This window comes from Accipiter gentilis, chromosome 11 (genome assembly GCF_929443795.1).
Source record: "Accipiter gentilis chromosome 11, bAccGen1.1, whole genome shotgun sequence".
In the NCBI taxonomy this organism is placed as follows: Eukaryota; Metazoa; Chordata; class Aves; order Accipitriformes; family Accipitridae; genus Astur; species Astur gentilis.
This window is the reverse complement of record NC_064890.1, coordinates 10,842,484-10,863,981: the sequence shown is the minus strand read 5'-3', so window position 1 is coordinate 10,863,981 and position 21,498 is coordinate 10,842,484. Positions and strand designations below refer to the sequence as shown.

General features: G+C 36.7%; 1 protein-coding gene across 5 annotated transcripts in view; it reads right to left on the bottom strand.

The window, feature by feature from the left end:
• The window catches only part of PCLO (piccolo presynaptic cytomatrix protein), a 379,284-nt gene that overhangs the window by 55,540 nt on the left and 302,246 nt on the right, over positions 1-21,498 (bottom strand). For 4 of the 5 annotated variants that reach the window (XM_049814309.1, XM_049814305.1, XM_049814307.1 and 1 more), the window contains exons 16-21: positions 21,219-21,245; positions 17,385-17,478; positions 11,551-11,622; positions 8,737-8,917; positions 7,326-7,520; positions 5,905-6,087 (exon numbers count right to left, since the gene is read on the bottom strand). In XM_049814309.1, coding sequence (XP_049670266.1) covers positions 5,905-6,087; positions 7,326-7,520; positions 8,737-8,917; positions 11,551-11,622; positions 17,385-17,478; positions 21,219-21,245 — 752 coding nt within the window. The remainder of the gene's footprint in view (positions 1-5,904; positions 6,088-7,325; positions 7,521-8,736; positions 8,918-11,550; positions 11,623-17,384; positions 17,479-21,218; positions 21,246-21,498) is intronic. The other variant, XM_049814306.1, reaches the window with a different exon arrangement.

Sequence of the window (21,498 nt, the reverse complement as noted above, 5' to 3'; positions counted from 1 at the left end):
CGGGGCCTGTCACACACAGCCTCTTCTGGCAGAAGCTTGTCCACTCTTCGCTCTCAGGCACCTTGTGCTTCAAGTGCTCCAACCTCCAACTGCCCCCAACTGCCAGTTTACCTGTTTTTATGAAGGGTTTGCTAGCACTAAAAGCAAGCGCCTGCTCAGGTTCTGCAGTGTAAAACCCTGTTTTGGGACTGCTAGTTGCATCTTTTGTGAGCTGGCAACAGAATGGGGATACTTAACAAAGTAGTGATCAAAGGCAAATACCTCAGGTCAGTTCTGATAGTTTCTTTTCCTCACTCTTCCTCATATTGAACAGTGCTTTAGACTGTGGTCTCACCCATTTCAGCCACATTTGTATATCAGAGATAGCTTTGACTGTATGCTGAGCAGTGATATTTTGTGAAATTTCAACACAACTCTTTACAGAGCAATTTACCATTTGCAGTGAGTAATGGCAGAACAGGACTCATCTTAAACTGTGGTGATGGCCTTTCTTTACCGAGCAAAGCAATCCTGATGAAATAATTTTCTTCCATGTGCTCCATAGGGTTAGGCTACCATCTAACAGACTTTTGAAATAAGAGTTATCAAATGAAGAATCCGAGCAATTTCCTGAAATTACGTGTCAGCTTAATATAGTGGAAGAGTAAATAGCAGGAATAGCCAAAGCAAAATGTGCCAGCTATTAGACTGAAACAGGACTCAAAAGACAGCCTCAGATTACTGCTATCTGCAGAAAGTGGGGACAAATTGTTCTTGTTTGGATAATGACTCTTGGAAATGGGTTATTTGTAGCAATATGAAGGCCCATTTAACTTGGAAATTAAGAGACTAGTGAAGTTAGGCATAAAACAGCTTTGGGCAGTAAATTATTTAATGTGTGAAGGAAACTTCCTAGATTATTGTAGGAAATTAAAACATGGCATTGCCTATTAAAAGTGTGAAAATGGATATAGACCTAAAGGGACCCCAAATAATCAGGTATTTAAATCCATAATCATATCTAATTCAAAAGATTTATAGAACCTAGGAATCAATTTCCTTTCACTCCACATTGCTTCTAATGCCAGTAAATAGATCTTAGTGGTAAGGAAAATTCCTGTCGATTTTAATTTCTTATAGCTAAGTGGCTAGAAATTACACAGTGTTGGCTCAGACCTGTATCATGGATTTTACAGTGCTAGTAGTATCTTGCTACATACATCAAATCACATTTCTGTGTAGCTTTAACCTGTTATGCTGACACTTAAGTGAACTGCTGTCAAAGTTGTTGGACTGCAGGAGTTAAAAGCAGCTCTGCTGCCTTTTGAACTAAAGTGTTTTAAACTGGAGGTCTTTGAGAGGTGTAAATTGACTGGCTTATTTGGGTACAATTGTAAAAATGCTGATGCACAGTCCTTCTACCCTAGATATTCTAGCTAACAGTATTAACTCTGATTGTAGACCTCCCTCTGACCAGTAAAATCACTTGACACACAGCTACTTGGAAAGTAGTTTCCTCTTAGGATATCACAGAAAAGCTTTTGTGTCATGATGGAAAGTTTATAATATAAAATATGAAATGTTCTCTGTGAGATGGGAGAAATAAATAGGTTCTGGGTACATGCATTAGATTTGGAGGTTTTCAGAAAGTGTTGTGATTTTAAATTTCCAGAGGTTTGGGGTTGAAAAAACCTTTCTATTGTTGAGTAAAAGAATATAGGAAAACTAGACAGAAATTTCTGTAGAAATACACAGTTTGTATTACCTTAAATGGTAATTTAACAGGTATGTTTGGACCTTTAACAGAAACACATTGTATTTTCCTCTAGATCTTTAACATTTGCTAACTAATTCAGGTCAAGAGTGCAGCAGTGCTTTTCTCCTGGCAGGCTGTTTGCTTGTTTGGTTGGTTTTTTAATGTGTGCCAAATAAAAGAGGAGGTGCATATGGCATCCATCATCATATCATGTTCAAGCAACAGCATATTGACTTGTAACTTCTCTCTCACAAATGTCTGTTAGAAAGGATAGAAAAATGCATAGGCCTACAATGATGTTCAGGCTTAAAATCACCTACTGAGTTATTTAAATATTAATTTATTGTTCTCCAAAGATCCTAGGAAGAACCAAAATAATTTTCTAGAAATTCTCTTCTTTGGTCATAACATTTTTTGTTGTTGTTGACCATTTGCTATTCTGATGTAATAAAGGAACTGGTTTTTCATTGTACAATCATTGTACCTTTTGGGGCAAAACTGGCACCTCCTCCTCTGCAAATAAGGACAATTTTACCCACTAAGCTACACCCACGTAGAGTCCACAGCTCCCTATAAAACTGTGTATTTTAAAAAATGACCAGTTACATAGATAAATGATGACTATATTGTGAACACAATCTTTTTATTGTGCTCTGAACGTCTTATTTCACTGGAAACTACACTTTCTATTCTACTGAGGCAGAGCAGGTTCACCTTTCTACTTCACACAGACGCTGAAGGGAACTTTTGCTTGTCTTATTCAGTTTTTTGGAAGTTATTAAAACTAAAGCATGTAGTTCATTCTTTTAAAACTACAAACTGTCTTTGAAAAAGCCTTTTATATAAAATCGGTAAATAACTATATTGAGGATACACCTACTGTTTTATATGCATATTTCCAGAGAACAGGTAATTTTCATCAGAATATCTCTAACTGTTCAAATATCTGAAGAATGCTAAAATAATTTCTTATATTTAAACCACAAGTGACTTACCAAGAAAATTCCATATAATGGAAAGATCCATCTGTGGGAAAAATTACTGACTTAAAAGGAGTTGGACTGATCTACATTATCTCTAAAACTGACTCATCCGGTGGATAAACTCTAATACACAGATTTATGTTGAAAGGAATGTGCCTAATTTTATGTGAATGTGTAATTGGCAACGACTCAGATTTTTCACAAAAATGAAATCAAATTAACTCAAACCTAGGCACTGCTCCCTCCCTCTGGCTTGGATCCCTTGCAACTTCTGCCTTCAAAGGGTTGGCTCTGAAATGTTATTGTTCCTCTCTGAGGGGTGTGATGGGAATGTGTATTATGCAATTGGTTTCTCTGCAGATCACATTCTTATCTCTCACGGGCAACAAGAAAATTATACTTCAGGGTTTATTTTTAATTAAATGCTGTAGTTGAATATTGGATTGTACAAAGGTGCTGAACAAAGACCAATGTTTGCTGTCGTAGCTTCACCTTAATTTTAAACCAGATTGATTAAAATACATTTTTTTACTGTTTAAAATGAATACAGAAGTAGCTCTGTCCAATAAACTTAAACTGATGCAAGTCCTTTGCATTCATAAAATATAATGTGTATACCATGGGTGCTGGTTTTGTTTATGATTTCATTTTTAGTTTTCATCAGACATACAACTAATAACTGACAAAATACATTGAACAGAAAAAGTCCTGGGAGTCAGAAGTAGAGAAAGATTTCTCTGGGGCATTCTAAGAGTGACTGAGGGTTCTTGTATTGTTTTGTTTTTTCAAGTGCCAATTCAAGTCAAGAAAAAAAAAAAAAGGAAGCTGTTGAGAGACTAGGTTAAAGGAGGAAACTCTTTCTGAGGGTTCTTTTAGAGAAGAACTGATGATCTTTCACAGCATATAATTTTTCCCATCACCCTTGTGGAAATCTTGCTAGATTACTACCATCTTGTGTGCTTGGGCTGAAAAAACAAACAGTTGTTGTAAGAGGTGCTGTTCTACAAAGAAATAGCTGTGATAAATAATAATAATATAATAATAATAATGATGTGGATTTTCTGTAATGGCTTCCTTAATAAAGAGCTTTGAGACTTAGTGACAAAAAATTACTAACTTGCCAATATGACTGTTCTGGTCCATAAAACCAGTTCATAATAGGTTCTTTTCCAGGTGCCAATAAAGTAGACTGTAATGGGGGTGGGTACAACAACGATGCAGCATCCCTGTAGGAATGGACTTGCAAATTGATGATGCCCTAATATTCATTGTTCACAATATTTTGAACTTTTAGAATTTCTTAAATGCAGGGGAAACCTCTCCTTCCCGCAGAGAACTCCATAAATTGAAAGCTGTTTTGAGCATCTTTGTAGGTTTTTTCTATCCAAGGTTATAGTCTCTTCTTGTTTTACTTACGTACTCCACAAAACTGCAATAAACTAATCTTGCTTTTTATTCCTTCTGAAACGCATGAGATCCATTAACCTCAAAATGGTAATTATTGGCCCACCTCATATGAATAAATTAGGGCAAACTAGTTTTGGTACAATAAGAAGAAGCCAAAACTTCTCACAGATCTGAAAACAGACTGGTAAACTTTGTGTAGGTGACCATGCATTACGTATATTTGTCAGAAGTAAAAAGACAAAAGTACCTTGTCTCTTCATAGTAACTTTAACCTTGTTTATATATTAATGATATTAATGTGGACTCTTATTCCCATAACTCTCTATGATACTTCTAATATTGCTGAGCCAAGTGCATATTGATACATATCCTTTTTGCAATTTTAAAAGTAAAGAACCTAGCATAAATGTTCAGTGGCAAGAGTACTTGAAGCCAACAGCCTAGCTATATTTCCTTATCATAAAAGTGTATGTGAACCTTGATTCAACCTTATATCACAAGCAAAAGGTTTTAGCATTGCTTGTCTCTGCCAAAAGGTATCATAGACTAAAGTCTTTATGATAAATCTCTGCAGACACAACAGCTCAAGAGATGATAAGAGTTATTTAGATTTCTGTGGTATACAACCCAGGAATAGGATGGGCCTTTCAGTCATGATGCCTGAACTAGTACCACGAAATCCTCTGGCCTCTGCCTGAACTGAGTCTCTGGAGCTGAGCAGTAGAGTAAGACAATATGTGTGTAGATAGATATATTTACGGAAGAGTTCTTAAGGCTCTAATAAGAAACAACTTGTTATTTCTACATACAATGTTTAAAATGATTTGTTAAATTTGCCCTTGTTAATTAGCTGTTTTAAAATCACACTAGTTCTCTTAATGACTCGTTGCCTTCAGGGTATATTGTTTGAAGTATCATTCCCTCCTTCCCTCCTACAACCTTCTCAGCCAGACTGTATTGTCCACAGTGTGCAATGGTGTCCACAGAAAAAACTTCAATGAATCATGAGAGCTTGGGAAGGGATTACAGCACAGGAGAAGAGCTGGGAGTCCAGTCTATAAGTTTATTAGGATAATCCCTCAGATTCTATGGAAATAAACAAAATGCTCCAGAAGTCAGAAGAACAGTGACAATTTGAACCAATTGAGATTCTGGCTCTTTATTTGTGATGAGGGGAGAAACTGATGATATGTATTTAGGTTTGATGTACAGGCGCCTACAGGTAGAAAATAATTTTTTTTAAGAGGCTGATAGGAAAGTTATCAAGAGATTGAGCTATACATGGATCAAAACTCCTTTCCTTTCCACTGGCAGTTTGAAAAATTATCTATGCTAATGACTTTTGACATAACAACTATGTTGGGAGAGGAAAAAGGAATTGATAATGTCCCAATTAGAATTCCAGAAACAAAGATGTGCAATTAGTTTTTTGTCACAGTACAAGAAATGTTCAATCATGCTTAAGCAGACCAGCTTGGATACATGCTTTTTATTAGGCAACACCACGAGCAAAACTATACCATTTTTCAACAGATGTCTAAGTCCTCCAGTGGAATGGAAGTGCACAAGTTTGTTGTTTCGTAATGTTTCTTAGCACAGTTTTTCATTATGGTTATATGCGCTGATGTGGAAAAATCAAGCAGAGTTCTTGATTCATGTTAACATTTACAGCACTTAATGGAGGGGTAAAATAAATAATTAAATATTGCAATGAATTAGTAGACATGATAAGAAGGATTTGGGATGTGGTTGGTTTCTTAACCATGTCTTTCTGCTCACCTCCTTCAGGCTTGACTGGTCCATCAGACATCACTTTCCTGAGGGCTAGTTGGCTTTGGTCTTTGTTGTCATTGGCTGGTGGAGGCAGATTGTCAGACTGAGTTCTTTGAATAGGGAGGACTCCTGCTATGCTGTGTCTGTGCTGCTTCCTGGCATGATTAGACTGACCGCTTTTATGTGCTGCTGTGGCAGTGTGGGTGAAATGGAAACCCAGAGTATGTATCCTCAGATGGAACCAGCTTAAATGTTATTCATGCAAACAGAAGTGTTTTTTTTCTGTATTTAAGTAAGTCGTGTTTTCAAACACCAAAGAGACACCACATGCACAGCATTAAAGAGTATTAAAACTGGCTGTTTCTTTATTAATGATGGTGAAGACAAGGGAAATAATTTTTCCCCATTTTTTGCATTATACCATGGTAAGTTTATGGCATACCAACAAATCCTGAAGACAAACACAATGATTCCATAGTCAGAGAGTTTTAATTTGCCATCAACTAAACCCTCAACTAGCAATCAGATACTGGTCTGAAGTACACTCTGGAGAGCAATTCTTTTGAATGGAAAAGTTTTAATTTATGAGTCTACTTAAAGTTGTCAGATGGAATCTATCTTGACCCTCAATGAATCCATGGCACAAAAATTACTAGAAAAATTGAACTGATTATGACACCTGACTTAGCTCTCAACTCCGTCTGACTTTGCTAACTTGATAACACTGTTGAAATCTGATGTTGTTAATGGCTTTGTGTGTTTAATGATTTTGCATTTAATGTGTTTAATGTTTTTGTCTATTGCTGTTCTGCTCATCACTAACATGATTTTATCTGAGATACTAAGAATGTTGCCTTATATTTCCTTTCCAAAAAAAATTAGATATTTACAGTCATGTTTCAAAAATAGAAATCTCAGCCATGTAGTTAAAAAACTTTTATCTAACTTTAAATCTTCTTTTGTGTATATAGTACGGTCCTTCCTGATTACTACTTATATCTTGTTACTGTGTTCTCAGTACTTGTGTACCACTTGAGGAGCTGGTAGCCACATCTCTGCAGGTTTTGATTATTTGATTGGTAGTTATTTATTGACATCAAAACACCACCACACAATGGAATTCTCCGTGACTCATGCACAACCATGGAACATCATGGACCATGAGTGAAGGGACTGATGGAGAAACAGCCAGTTTCACTGCAGTCTGTATAAATTAAAATAAATAAATAAATAAAAGACTTCTAAATACAAGAGTATATTGTAATTATATGTATTCACACACAGGCACACAAAGAAAGACATTGAACAGAGTGAGCACAGTGTGCCAAGAACAGAAAAAAAATAGCCAAAAAGGGAAAGACAGCAGGGAAAAAGGCAACAGATGAACATTAAGCTGCCATGCTGAGGAATTTATTTGCGTCTTTTACTTGGTTGAAGGCGAAGCTGTTGGACAGCTGCTTCAGCAGCGGCGATGGCTGCCCCAGCGTCTTCAAGGTGAGTTTGAGTGACGCTGGTTTTGCTTTGGCTGCGAGATGGACCGTGAGAGCGTAGATGTCCTTCAGAGGAAGATTTGGAGCTCCCTGGACTGCTGTGGGATTTCTCAATGGTGGGCACCTGCATCTCTACCAAGAAAATGAAGAAGCACAAGTGTGGCATTTACTAAAACCAAACAATTTCATTTTCTTTCTCCTGACTAGCCTTTCTAGATGCATTCCAGAACAAGGAATAAAGATTAAGCTGTGCAATGCCATTCACAGTCTCAGGATATATCGTGATAAGGACACTCTTACGAAGCACCATTTTCTGCTTCCTCACTGTTCCCTGGCCCAGGGAATAGTTCATTTACTGTTGGGTTTCTATCACCTGTGAACTATTCCTCCTGTGCTGGTTCACACTGGTGGAATGATGGGGTAGCCTAAAGACTAATTTGTTTTCCACTTTCTACTGCTCTAGTATGTAGAGACTAACTAGCATCACTTAGACCGGTACTGAATACTTAGGTAAGGCAAGCACTTTTATTCTGAGGAATGCCCCAGTCAAAACCATAGCCTAACTTACAATAGCTTCTATACTAACCTCCAATTTAGATGTGGATCTTATATAGACATGAATCCCTAGCAAAACATTACACAAAGAAATAGAGAGATGGAGCAGAGTCTACCACTCTGAGGCTCTCATCTGGGTGCTATTTGGCATGGCTTTTGCTTTGATAGGACGTACCATGTTTTAAGTGAGCAACTAGGCCAGTGACTACTTAGTATAAAAAAAATTAAAAGGTAGAGAGAAATTTCTTGGAGCAGGAGACACTGAGATCAGTTCTGCTTTTGTAAACACTAGTATAATACTACTATAACGGCTCCACTGATTTCCAATACAATTGAGATATACTGCAGCCCATTATCATTGACTGGAAATGCATATGCATTATTATAGCATAATTGTTATTCTATAAAATATTAATGTGGTATTTCCAGAAGACAAAATGCCATAGAATATTTAAGGACCATGAAAAATAGAAAGATAAGTATGTATTGAATTTGGCCAAGGCTACTGGAAAAATGAGGAGGGCACAGAATCTATAGTAGATGTGCAAAGCACAGGGAGCTTGTAAGCTGCTTTTTTTAAGGACACAATTACTAAGTAAGCTGGCTGGCACTGATTGAGCCAAATTAAGCCTTGGCTCCAATGAATTAATCCCAGAGATAAATACATTTTTAATAAAATTGTATACAAACTTCATAGCAGTAACTTTATTTTTCTTTTAGAACTTACACATAGCAAAGGTTTTCCCATTGTCTGGGAAAACATTTCATATCAGGTGCATCAAGTCAATCCTACCCTTGGAGGGGTCCGGGAAGATTCCATGACTTCTGCTCTTGATGACAGATGGTTTTGGAGACTGCTGGCTACTCTGTCCGGAATGAGATTTCCCGTGATCAATGTTTTCACTCTGTTCTTTCAGAGGGTACCACCGAGGAGTGTTGTCAAGCTGAGAGACGCTGGATAACTCGATCAATACCTACAAATAATTCAGAGTACAATATATGGCCTGTATCTGATCTATTAATGATTGTGTACAGTAGAGGAGTCTATAGTTGTGTTACCAGAAGTTGCAATCAAATGTAAGAAGTTAAGGGTATAAGGCTGTATGCTGACAGATTCAGGACACTCTGCCCATGCTCCGACCTCACCTGATATAAGCCAGCTGCGATCCCAAACCCACAGTTTTTAGCATGTGGATGTGTCTGAACTAATACTTCTTCTCAACAGGACCTCAGTAAGGACTGTAAGCTTAGACATAGCTCCATACCAAGACAGCTAGATAGTTTAAAGGGTAGCTTGTGAGCACAAGCTTGAAAACTAGACTAAAAACACATTTAGTCATTCTGCCTCTGTATAGACATATTCTAATAGAAGAATCAGGCAGTGTTATTTTCTCCCTTTGTCAGTGTTAGTAACGGGGCAAATAATTCGATAATTGTTTTTAAGAAGGCCTTCAATAATATGAGGCTGGTGTTTGTAGATTCCCTAAAAAATCCACATATGCAGAATTTGTAACAAAAATAATAGAATAGCGATACCTTTGCACTAAAATAATAGAATTCAATAGGCCATTTAGGCCTCAAAACTTCACTGGGAAAAAAAAAAGGGAGATGCAATGGCAATGTGGAAATGAAACCAGCAGCTTGGCAAAAACCCCCTCCATTGTAGCTAAAATCTGCACTAGCCACCTGCATTGCTAGCAGGAGTTCTGTGAAATTTCTTTTAAAAAAAGAAGTAAAAAAAAGAATGAGCATTGAGACCAATAAAGACCCTTCCTTCCTTAATGGTCATGGAGTTGAGAGGGCCAAGACATGTAAAGTACTAGAGTCATCACAGAGTCTTGAATGAAGGAAAGTCAAAACCAGCCTTGCATTTGGCTCTAAGGTGAGAGGGTTAAAACTAATGTCAGGTAGGGAAGTTTTAAAACTGCTAGACAAATAAAGCGTGCAATTACCTCGGGGAACAATGTCTTTGTCAGTTTATTACAAGACCCTGAATAAAAGAAAGCCTTTTAAAGCTTAGGGATGGGGAAGTCTCTTCACACCTGATTGTTTCTAGAAGATTAAAAGCCTTTTTTTCTTTCCTTTTTTCTTTCAGCTTCATAGGTTGCATATGACCTGGCTTGGTCTTTCTGCTTAGGTCTGTACTTAATCTGAACAGGTTAACTATTTAGCATGCTCCCTGGTATGGTTTTTGGTCATAGCTTTTGGAATGACTTGGAAGACATCATGGTTGAGGACTGTTCCCAATAGGCAGTATAGGCTGGGGGGTCTGCTTTGTAGGAGAAGAGGGTTCACATTCCATGGATGTGAACCATGATGGGCCACTTGCCTTCTGGGGCATGCAAGTGGTGCTGGCCCTATTCAAGCAAGTCCTTAGAGCACACTTTGGATATCCTGTATCTGGCGTTATGGTGCAGGACTCCTCTGGACATCCTGATCCTGAAATACAATGGATAGTCTTTTCCGTTCCTCTTTTATCCATGAACAACTGTTTTCATGTTTAAGTCTGAATGATTTAACAAATACAATAGTTCTAGGGGTTGAAAGTATTTGAAGGCAAAAGTTTAAATCTTCCTGTAGAAGCAGCTGCTGGGGCATCCATTTTCATAAATAACAACGATGTAAATATTCAGTAAAGCCCTGCATTTAGGCAAACATGCTGAACTCAACAAGAATACTGATGCAGTATGCAGGAAATAAGTAATCATGTGGCTGCTTCCTATAAATTTATTTTAGTGATTGTTCAAATAGTGACATTGATTGCTCAGTTTTGTAGTTACACAAAGGAGAACCGGAGCTGAACTGAGTGCCTTTTTTTTGTGAAATTCAAATGCAGAATGCGAAGAGATACTTTGAGTTACTCTGTACATGAGCGATTGATTTTCCTGGGATTCTGTTTCTAATTATAATCCTCTTCTGTAGTAACATTTTTAATTACTTTTTAACATCATAATTATTGCTGGTAATTCTGTATTATATGTGCATATCTTTGTTTATTTGCTTTTAAAAGAGAGAGCATACTTCTCCCCATAATCACTCATCTCATTTATTATTAATTGCAAAATTTTGCCTTCAGTCATACTTTGGTAATGCTATTACTATTTTGTAGTGTTAAAACGAGACCTTGATCAGCAAGAACAAATTACTCACACTTGCAGATACTTCTGCATGTGGTAAATTATGGCTTGATGGGAGAATTTAATCCTTTAATCATGTACAAAGACTGATACCTCCTCAGCCTTTCCATGTCATGTTAAAATCAAGGCAGACAGCATATCAGTCATAACAAGAATTTCCCATTCAGTCTCTGTGAAGGCTGTTACTATCGCAGGCTGAAAAAACCCTTTAATTTTCAGTGAAGTAACATTGTGTTGCAACCTAAATGAACTTGCCCACAGTTTATCAAGATAAACGGAAGGCATCTTTCATGCGTGACTGAAAGAAATCATAAGCATTGTTATGAAGTCAGCAGTAAAACTGTGATGTAAAAAAGGTTTTACTTAACACATCTATCATGCTTTGGAAGAGAACAGTCTCCAAATACCAGCATGCAGTTAATCAGCTTTCTAAGTAGTCAATATTAGAGAGGAGGAAATAAGATACTCACTTCACCAAGGAAGTCATTCGAGGAGAATCTATCATAATCCCAGACAGTCACTTCCAGTGTTTTCTTTTTCAGCTGCAATTTAAGTCAAAGTATAATTAACCCCATTGCCATCATAAACTTCAGATCAAGTCTTTATGGTGGTTTCTATTCACTATCTCCTTCTTGTACCCTTTCTCATAGTGACAGCTAGGCAGCTTTTGTCCTCCCATCAACCTTGATCTCAGAAAAATAATTTGGGGCTATTATTTGTTACCGAGACAAATGGGCTTGTGCTTGGCCCTATTTTAGGAATTCCCACAACTTGTTTCTGACAGAATGTGTGTCCACTACGAGAGCCAAACTGATTTTTAAAGCCCTATCTTTGTTTTTTCTTCAGCTTTTCTCATCGCCAGATCTGAGTTGTCTGAACTCAGACATTTGCCTAATATATTATTTAAAACTCCATATTTAGACAATCTCATCTGTGAAGACCAGGCTGTAATACCCCTGGCATTCAGTGCAGTCAATGGGACTCCGCAAGTGATCCAGCCATACAGGATAAGTTGTACTGTTAGTTATTAACGACAGCCATCAAAACCCATTATCTGCAGACCTTGTTAAGCATGATAGCTGTGTCAAGCACTCTTCTTACAGACTACACTAAGAAACAAGTCAGTCTTTTTATATGACAAGATAGCGCAAGACAGAGAAGCTGTTGACCAAAGCAGTTGACCTTATTGGAAAGATTGACCTGAATGTTATTCCAGGGGTCTGCTGGGAGAGATGGGGAGAGGATTGATTACCGGTGGTGTATGCTGGGGCAAAAGGCTAGCAAGTGGCTGGAGAGGCAGTAATAAATTCATGTGGCTTGAAAGAGAAAAGGACGAAATCCTGGGGGCATGGGATGTCTGCAAAGTCAGGCTGAGTTGTAAGTGAAGAATTCATTGGACACTTCCAAGCATTACTAAGGAAAACAGGACTCTCTTCACATACGTCAATAAAAGAGGGCAGAACCAGAAATCTTATGTGATAATTGAGATCATCAACCTAACAGAAGCAACACGTCACTCACTGCTCTGACTATTAAATGGCTGCTTGGGACAAAGGGACAACAAAGGATCAAGTCATTGTTCAACATTAAAAGCTACACCATTTACTGTACATACTATACATACTTTCAAGAAAAGTATTGTTTGCTATTTACTACCGCTGCCCCTTGGTTTAATGCAACACAGATTCAGACAGTCCTTAATAACTTTAAATTGCCTTTAAATGATAATTTCATCTCATTATTATGTATTCGGAATATCTTCTGCTCCCAGCTAACTTTAGAAAAATGAGCAACTCTGCAAAGCCAGTGTCTTTGAAAAACAAGTTTAAATCAGCATATCCTGGAAAATCCACACAAAGGGAATTGTCCTATTTTTAGCATCAACAATGTACTCTTTAAGCAGGTAATAACATGACTTGAAAGCTAAGATTTAAAAAGAAAATATATATTTGAGGGCAATTCCTTAATCTTTCTCTGTTTTTTTCCCTATACAACTAGGCAATACTCTTCTTTAAAATTCTTTTTAAAAATATCCTGTAAAAGCTGTGGAAAAAGTTGAACAAAATATATTTTATCTTGAACATCCCTTACAGAATATTTGTAAAGTTGATTTACTTGACTGAATAAAATTTCTTTTCCTTGCTGTTCCAAAATAGTATCGAAACTGCAACATGAAAAATAACCTGAAAAAATGAGTTGAGCAGCCACTGGTCCATGCTACTTTTACCTTCCTGGATGATATCATTTCCTGCTAGATGCTATACTAAGTATATATATATATTTACCCTTTAAAAAGAGGAATAGCACAAATACTTTTTAGAAATGTATTGTCTCAATTGTTGCTATTTTGGGAGAACATGTCGTCTTCTTGTTTGAAGTAATGACTGTGCAAGGACAGAGAGTATAATGTATAGATCCAGGAAAGGAAAAAAACCTCTAAGATTTGAAGGATTTTTGGTGGAAGGGGAAAATGGAGATTTTCAAGCAACTGCAACTTTACTTTGCTAGCTTCTTTGCATTACTATGATAATAAAACTGTGCTGAAAACTTGCAGAACTCTATATTTCTTTGAGATATCTATTTCAAGCTTCTTAGTTTAATAAAGCTTTTATTAAATATTATGACAATGAAAAACCATCAAAAAAGCTTTATTAGGCAGAGTGCATGAAATGAGTCTCAAAGAGGAGGAAAATTTGCCTTTCTGAAGATATATTTATGTATCACTATTGAAGGCAAAGAACACTCAATGACTAGTGGTTTTAATAGCAGCCATTATACCATCACAGCAAAGAGGGTTCTGAGTTACGTCATCCAGTTTTAGGTTGTGAAGCCAGAAATTCAGGTCCCCACCAGGAATTTAACTGACAGCAATACTGAAATGGGTTTCAGAAGCCCACTATCCATCTGACCATGGGTTTCTGCAAGTAAGCAATGTTCCAACAGGAAAATGAGAAAGTGTCCCTAAAAGAAAGCAAGCAGTTTACATATGTTGTGACCCTCATCTGAGTTCCAAGCATATTATGAAAAAAATATTACTAAGCTGCAACTAATTTCAGACTTTGCCTTGTGGGAAAAGAAAAATTAAAAAATAAAAACCCGCCTAAAAGCATATTACTGCATGTGAACTCCAGTTAGCTTTAGGCTGCTGTGGACAACCATCATTTAAAGAAAATGAAGGAATATGCAGAAACAGCCAATGTGAATAACATTTTCTCTTATGGAAGACGTAACCAACACTACACATACTGAAGTGTCAGTTCCTTCTTTTAAATGTCTGGAGATGACTGGGTGTTGTTCCAGATAATGTGGATCTGTGTAACTAAATATGCATTACTTGAAATATTTAATACATATTCCTTGACAATCTCATACAAGGATTTGTACGAAGAAAGAAATAATTTTAATGCAGTTTGGCTTTCTCCTATGCTGAAAATAAATTCCTATAATTACTTCAGAAATATTATAAAAGATTGCAGTCTCAGAATATTAGATGACTAGAAATGAAGGTGGTGTATTAGATCATGCATTATACTTATTTGTGTTTACATTCATATTTAACATTTTATTGTACTCTATATTGCTGTACTTCAGTACATGGGAGGAAAAAAAGACTTCTGTTAGGTCACTTAGAAACGTACTTTCTTTTGTCCAAGATATTAAGTAAGATTTAAGTACCAACACGTTACTTATTCATAAGAAAGCTTTTCTTACTTTTAGAAATTAGACACAGGCTCCTACATCACTCAAGGATTTTGAAAATATTAGTATTTCTAAATATATTGCCTTTAATTTAAGGACATGAGCTATAGCAAAAGCTATTTGCTTTAATGAATTATATCCATCATCTAAGGAAATACTTTTATTTGCTTTCTGACAAGTAAGAAATTGAGGCAAAGCAAGCCACACCTAAATTACTAAATAATCACAGTTTAATTTATTTTTTCTCCAACTGTCAAAGTAGAATTTGCTACGTGATAAAACTAATCATTCTGACCTTGAAAAAGTCTGTTTCATTTCAGAGTGATCTATTTCCCATAATTATTTTCATTTTAATTTCAGCTAGGTTATGAAAGAGAAAAGGAAAATGAAAAACTGTACAACCAGCTAAAGTCTAGACAGTGACGTTAAAAGGACTATATTAGGAAATATTTAGTAATACTTACTTGCTGTCAGCAAGCAACCCCTGCTTTGATGGAGGGAAAGGAAATGCTTCTTTGAAGAAATAATATTTATAAAGATTCATAAATTTATGTTAGGGTATGACTGCTAACTCTGTATAACTTTTAGTGCATGATGCAGTTTTGCTTGTTTGGCGATCAGAACACTCATTCTCAGTCTATCACAATTATTGTCTTGTACTTCTCTTTATATTCTTAAACTATTTTGAAATATCCATTTGTGAGGTTTATGAGTACAAACAATATACTGTTGCGTGGTGATAGTTTTTTAAACTGTAGAGGGTACTTAGCAGCATCATGGAATTATTTGGTGATTTAGAAATGTGCTTTACTGTATATTCTCTAAGCCAATCAATCATACCGCTATCTTAGCTCTAGATACAAGCCATGGAAAGATGTGGAAGGAAATACTACTCCCTGCACACACTTCTACGTGACAAGAGGACAAAATATACAACATATGTGGTACCCAGATGAAGCTTACATTTATAAGTACTGCATAACAGTCTCAGAGGAAGGGAAAAGGAGGAGATTTGCAAATGCAAAGCAAAGGTCAAAGAATTACTTGTGACCTAAAGGTAAATTTCAACAAATAATGGTCAAAAAACTGACATCAAAAATATTAGGAGATTTTCTGTCATAAAAATCTCTTTCTAAGAAATACTAAACTAAGATCATTATCCAATATAAAATCATCAAACAGTCATTGAATGTCCAACACCCAACCACTCTTAATTACAGCTCAGTGAAATGTCACAGCAGAACCTGAAAGCAAATTGAGTAAACTGAACAGTATTTCTTAAATGGAAAGCTCAGTTTGGAAATATTGCTGGCTTACCAAACCTTTTTACAAAACTCAGAAGACCTAGGATTTACATTGCAGCTAGACAAACACCACAGGGTTGGTTTTTTTCTGACACTTTCACTGTCAATAAGCTATGATGTATGCAAGCCTACACAAAACAGCATGCAAAACCCAGCAAGCTATAGCTCTTGCATACAACAAGGCACCTCTGAAGTAAATTGGAGCTACTGCCTGTTAAGTTCAGACATGTTGACTGCATGAGCAATCATCTAAGTTCCGCTGTGGGAAGGGTTTTTCTCCATACAACAATTAGTACCTTAATCTATGTTTCTCTCAATGACCGAGAAGAATGAGTAATGAAATTTTAAGTTAGAGAGATAATATTGAGGACTTGGTGTCATGTTGGAGAAGTATATTAAAAACATGGGGAAATCTATTCACTAAAGAGTCTGGTTATTCTGGGCTTTTTTAAGAAGTTCTGAAAGATTAAATGGCCTTGAAAAATGAAGTTGAAAGTATCAAGAACAAAACACTAAGAAAGGCAACGATTTAGGACTGTGTACGGATCCATTATTCTATGAAATATACTTCATAATTTAAAGAAGTGGACTGATCATCATTTTGCTCATTATGCCTTTTTCAAATGGTAAAAAGTCCATTTACAAGGGGAGATGGAGAAAAAGAGGACTTAATTGCTTCCTGCTGCCTCAGTTAACCTTGTAAGTCAGTTAGAGTTAGGAAGCCACCAAGAAACGGAGAAGACTTCCACAGACTTCTTTCCCAGATGTGAGTTAAATCTTTCTATAACAAGGAAATTACATATCTTCTAATTTTTTTAGGTGATTCATATTTCAAACCCATTGCTGTAAATTGCTGCTAAATCTAAAAATGTATCTCTACACTTTACAAATATTTTTGAATAAGAAAATGGGAGGACCTGTGTTTTGTGTGAGCTTGCATGGCTTTTGGAATGAAGAGTGACAGTGATTTCTGCATCTACTTCAGAAACTTATGTCTTAATTTATTCCCTTCCTGTATTCCATTATCATTTTTTAAATTGCCACATCTGTACTTATGACATGATTATGAGCGTAATCCCCACAAATTACCATTTTTATGAGAAGAAGGGACAAGAAAAGAGCATTGATATAGTAAGTTCTATCAGAGGCAAGGAAATAGTTCCAAATTTCCCCTAAATTTGGCAAGATTTTACAGTGGTTCACAGAATTGCCTGTAGCACTGCTCCCTTCACAGTAAGCACTGCAGACCATACAAATAATAAAGTAGCAAATTGCACTGAACAGTGCTACCAGTCACGCACCTGCTCCATGGAGATATTTTTATAAATTACTGTCTGATTCCACTCAGGATTCAAGCTTTTCTGTACGTACTTAGTTCTCCTCTTGTACTCGGCACTGAATTTGAACAAAGGAAGGAAACATTACATTAGTGATCTTTTGTTTTTTTTCATTTCTAATGCAAAAAAACACCCAGAAACCAAAAACCAGAAAAAGAACAGAACTGCATCTCTCATTTCTGCAACAACTCAAGGTTGCAAGAGGACAACAACAGCCTTTGGGGTTTTTTTTTAGCATGCTTTCCTGACATTTTTTTTTTAAACATCTTCTTCTGACTCTTCAGCAGGCTAGCTCTGCCTACAACCGTTTCAGCATTAAGCATCAGTCAGCACATGCACATACACTTTGCTCTCTCATTGTAGGTGTTGGGTTCTGATTATAAATTGAAGTGATAATGCACTGATTTATTTTCTAAGACCATCCTCCTATTAGCACTTTAAAGTAGCATGAATCCATTATATTTATAGGTTGCAGTCTCTAATTACAGGAGTCCCATCTCACAAGAATGTTTAATGAATGCCATGGGGTAACTAATATCCTGTTAATGATAGAAACACTAATTTCTTATTGATCCTATTCTCTGCCTATACCTCTAACTGTACTGGAAACCAACATAACAGTCCATCAAGCTCATGACTGTTTTTATCAATAGCCAAGAATAAAAAGTTTGGCTGCATAATCTGTTTTTAAAAAAGATTTGATAGTGCTTTCTATTGTACTTTCCATTTCCTGAGTATGGAGAAAGCAATACAGCAACCTTTAAGAGAATATGGATTCATTTAGCTCTGTGAGCTTTGATGTCAGATTTGCTTCCATTCCAATTTTAACTTAATATAAATTTTAATGGATGTCTCAGAAGAGCTGGGTAGGAGAACATGAGAAGCTTTTAATACTTTGAAAACCCAATGAGATATAAGGTAAAAAAACTCTTTTTGCCAGCCTGCAAGTCAACTGCCCTTTGTCTTCTGTTCAAACCTCTGATACATTAAAAGACTTACATGCTATATCTATTATTAAATTAAATGTGTCCAGGACTGTTCTCCAGCACTAGGGCCAAATGGCACAGAGTGACCTCTATCTGCCCTATTAAACACTTGTATGGTTTCCCTACATCAGTTTTTGGTAGTGTGCTGTTTCCCTGATTCTCCCTTCAGACTTTTGTTTGAACCGTGCTTTGGTTCATAACGTGGCATGGTCTCAGAGCTAATGAAATAGATTCCCTTCATATGAGATTAACTCAGAAGATACACTCCAGGGACTCATTTAATCAGCTAGTCACTAATGGTGTACCATGCATGGTACCAGACTGGAGCAGGTCTGAACTAAGGTTATGTGAAAGACGCATGTGTTTTACTGACACACATATGTCAATGTTGGGTCTTCAGCACCAGCAGTTTCACTCCACAAACTCAATTCTACTGTGCAGTGCTCCCATCTAATTATTCTGGAGGGTCTAGTGCCTTATTCTCCAAAGGAGGTTGGCCATATCCAAGCTGCCTACTAGACTGATATCTTTCAATGAAAGGGACTTGCAGCTATTTTTGCTGTTACATTTTGCTCTAGTCATTCTATGTAGTTCCATTTATTTTCTTGCAAAACATGCTATCCACTGTCTTCCAGTTTATCAAAAAATGTGAATGGCATTGGGACTGTGAAACAAAGTACCTGTCCACCTCTGCTTTTCTGAAAAGAAAGCAGCAGCTCTCCACAGTTCAATCAGTTCTGTCAGCCACAACATACAATGGTATATTTTTTTTGGGGGGGGGGGGGGGGGGGGGGGGGGGGGGAGGAGGACATTTCTTTTTTCTTGTGTGTCAGTAAGAAAAGGTTGCATTAAAATCTAGGGAGACCAAGAACATATGAAAAAGAAGCTCATGCAAAGTTATTTCTTTGCATATCTTGGAAGGAAAGCTGAAATACAAAACCTGAATCCTTTTGGAAACTAATTTTGATGGCAAATCCTATTCAGTAATGCACTTAAAGTTTTCAAGCACCTCACTAGCCTTCTTTTCCCACTCTCTGATCTGCGAAAAGCATCCCAATCACGCAAAGTATTAATGAGATTTGATTGACCATTATGGAGACATGGGACATGGGTAAATGACAGCTGGGCAGGCAGCATCTCTCTCTGGGCTCACGGGACTTCTCAAATGAATGCCTATTCTGATCAACTATTAATGAAATATTAACTTATCCAAAGTTCTCCTACACCCAGAGTAACCCATTTACTTCTTACCTAAACTAAACCAGGGTAGTATTATGCAGCTTGGGCCTGTCTAAATGTCATATGATCCACTGGATTTCAGGAACTGATATACATTCATCTTTGTGAAGAAAGTAGAAAAGGACCCTTTGCGCACTCAGCCAAGAAAATGATGCCATGACATTCCCTTTCATTTCATGGATTTCCTTTTGCAATATTACAACTTCATCACGTTTTCAAAGTTTCTGGGTTTTTTTCAGAAATATGTGAGAAGATGATTCATGCAGCGTTGAGTTTCGGAGCTGGCAGTGACAAAAGGTAAATGTGTTGTTAACATGGAAACTCTGGAGTATTTCCAGTGAAATCCGTAGTATCTGGATCTAAACTGGCAAAGGTGGTGTTTAGCCGACATTGATGTAACCTATGGTCTGGCTCTGTTGCAGAGGGAAGCAGGAGACCCTGACCACTTCTAAGGAGGCGCGGACCCAGGCTAGGCTGGATGACAGCTGAGGATTTCCAGACCTCTGAAGGGAAGGATCCGGCAAATACATTAAGTTCATACCACTGGTGCAACTTTCCCCCAACAATTGTGATTAAGAGGTGGAGATGATTTAATAAAATGCATTCATTAAACCAGTCTATACCTAGTATGAAATAATTTGCACTTGAAATTCTCAGAGTATGCTGTGTGAAAAGATACAAACTGCATTAGTCTCTTCTTTCTTATTTCTCTATGTTTCCTTAATTATAATTTATTAATACATAATACCACTGAAAGTACAATGAAAAAAAGTAGTATAGAATGACTGCATATAAAATGTGGCATTTAAGTACATTCATTAAATAATTTTATTAATGAAGAAAAAGACTGATGACAGAGAAGATCTGTTTATTGAAATTCATCTGCTGACTTGTTTCATCAGTTTTCTACTTTTAAACAAATTTAGAATTTAGGCTGAAATACTGTTCTTATGTACTTAGCCTGGGCTGATATTAGTATATCTTGAGAATGGAGTTTTGCCTTATGTTTCCAACTCCAGGACAAACAAAGCACTAATAATTCAATAGGTAAAAGTTCAACTTTGTTTTATGACAAAAAAAACATTTTTGTGGTCAAGCAGCTTTAAAGCCAGCTGTGCAATTATCTAGAATTATACCTGGCTTTAATGCCTATACACTGTGCAAGGTATAGAGACAAAAATGTTCCATTTCATTGCCAAATAGTGCCTCTTTCTCTTGGCACTAACACCACTCAAAATCTTGATACAAGTTCACAGTTAACTGTTTTGCAACTTTCTGTGAGTGAGAATGAATCTTTAGATATCTTTGAACTAAATTCTTCCAGACTTCAAAAGGAATTTTGTTTGTCGTCAAACTTTGGCCCTAGAATAGTACTGCACCAAGAAGCATTAATTACTCATTTCCAGTTCCTTCTGACCTGGAAAAGGGATTTATTAGAGAATGAACAGCAAAACCATGCTGCAATTGTGTGCCATCAAAACTCAAGAGAAATCTATAGTTCAATGCACAGGCTTATCATATCATGCATGCATACAAAAATGAAAGAATAAAATTGGAAGATAGCACACTCTACCTTGCATTTTGGACAACCATGACTTGACTGCATATCCAGCATTTACAGAGTTAGGAACACAGAGGAAGCAGTGTGAGAGAAAATGAGAACAGAGATGAAAGAAAGCATGTGAATAACGGGTAGTTTGTAGTTTCAGAATCAAAGGAAATAGAGGCATTGAGAAGAATAAGAAGTCTAGCGTGGACTGAAAAGATATTCAGTAGCAATTCAACTTTATGCTTTCAGAAACAACTTTAGCACTTTTGAGAAGCTCCTCCTTTTCATTATTCCCTAAAGCCCC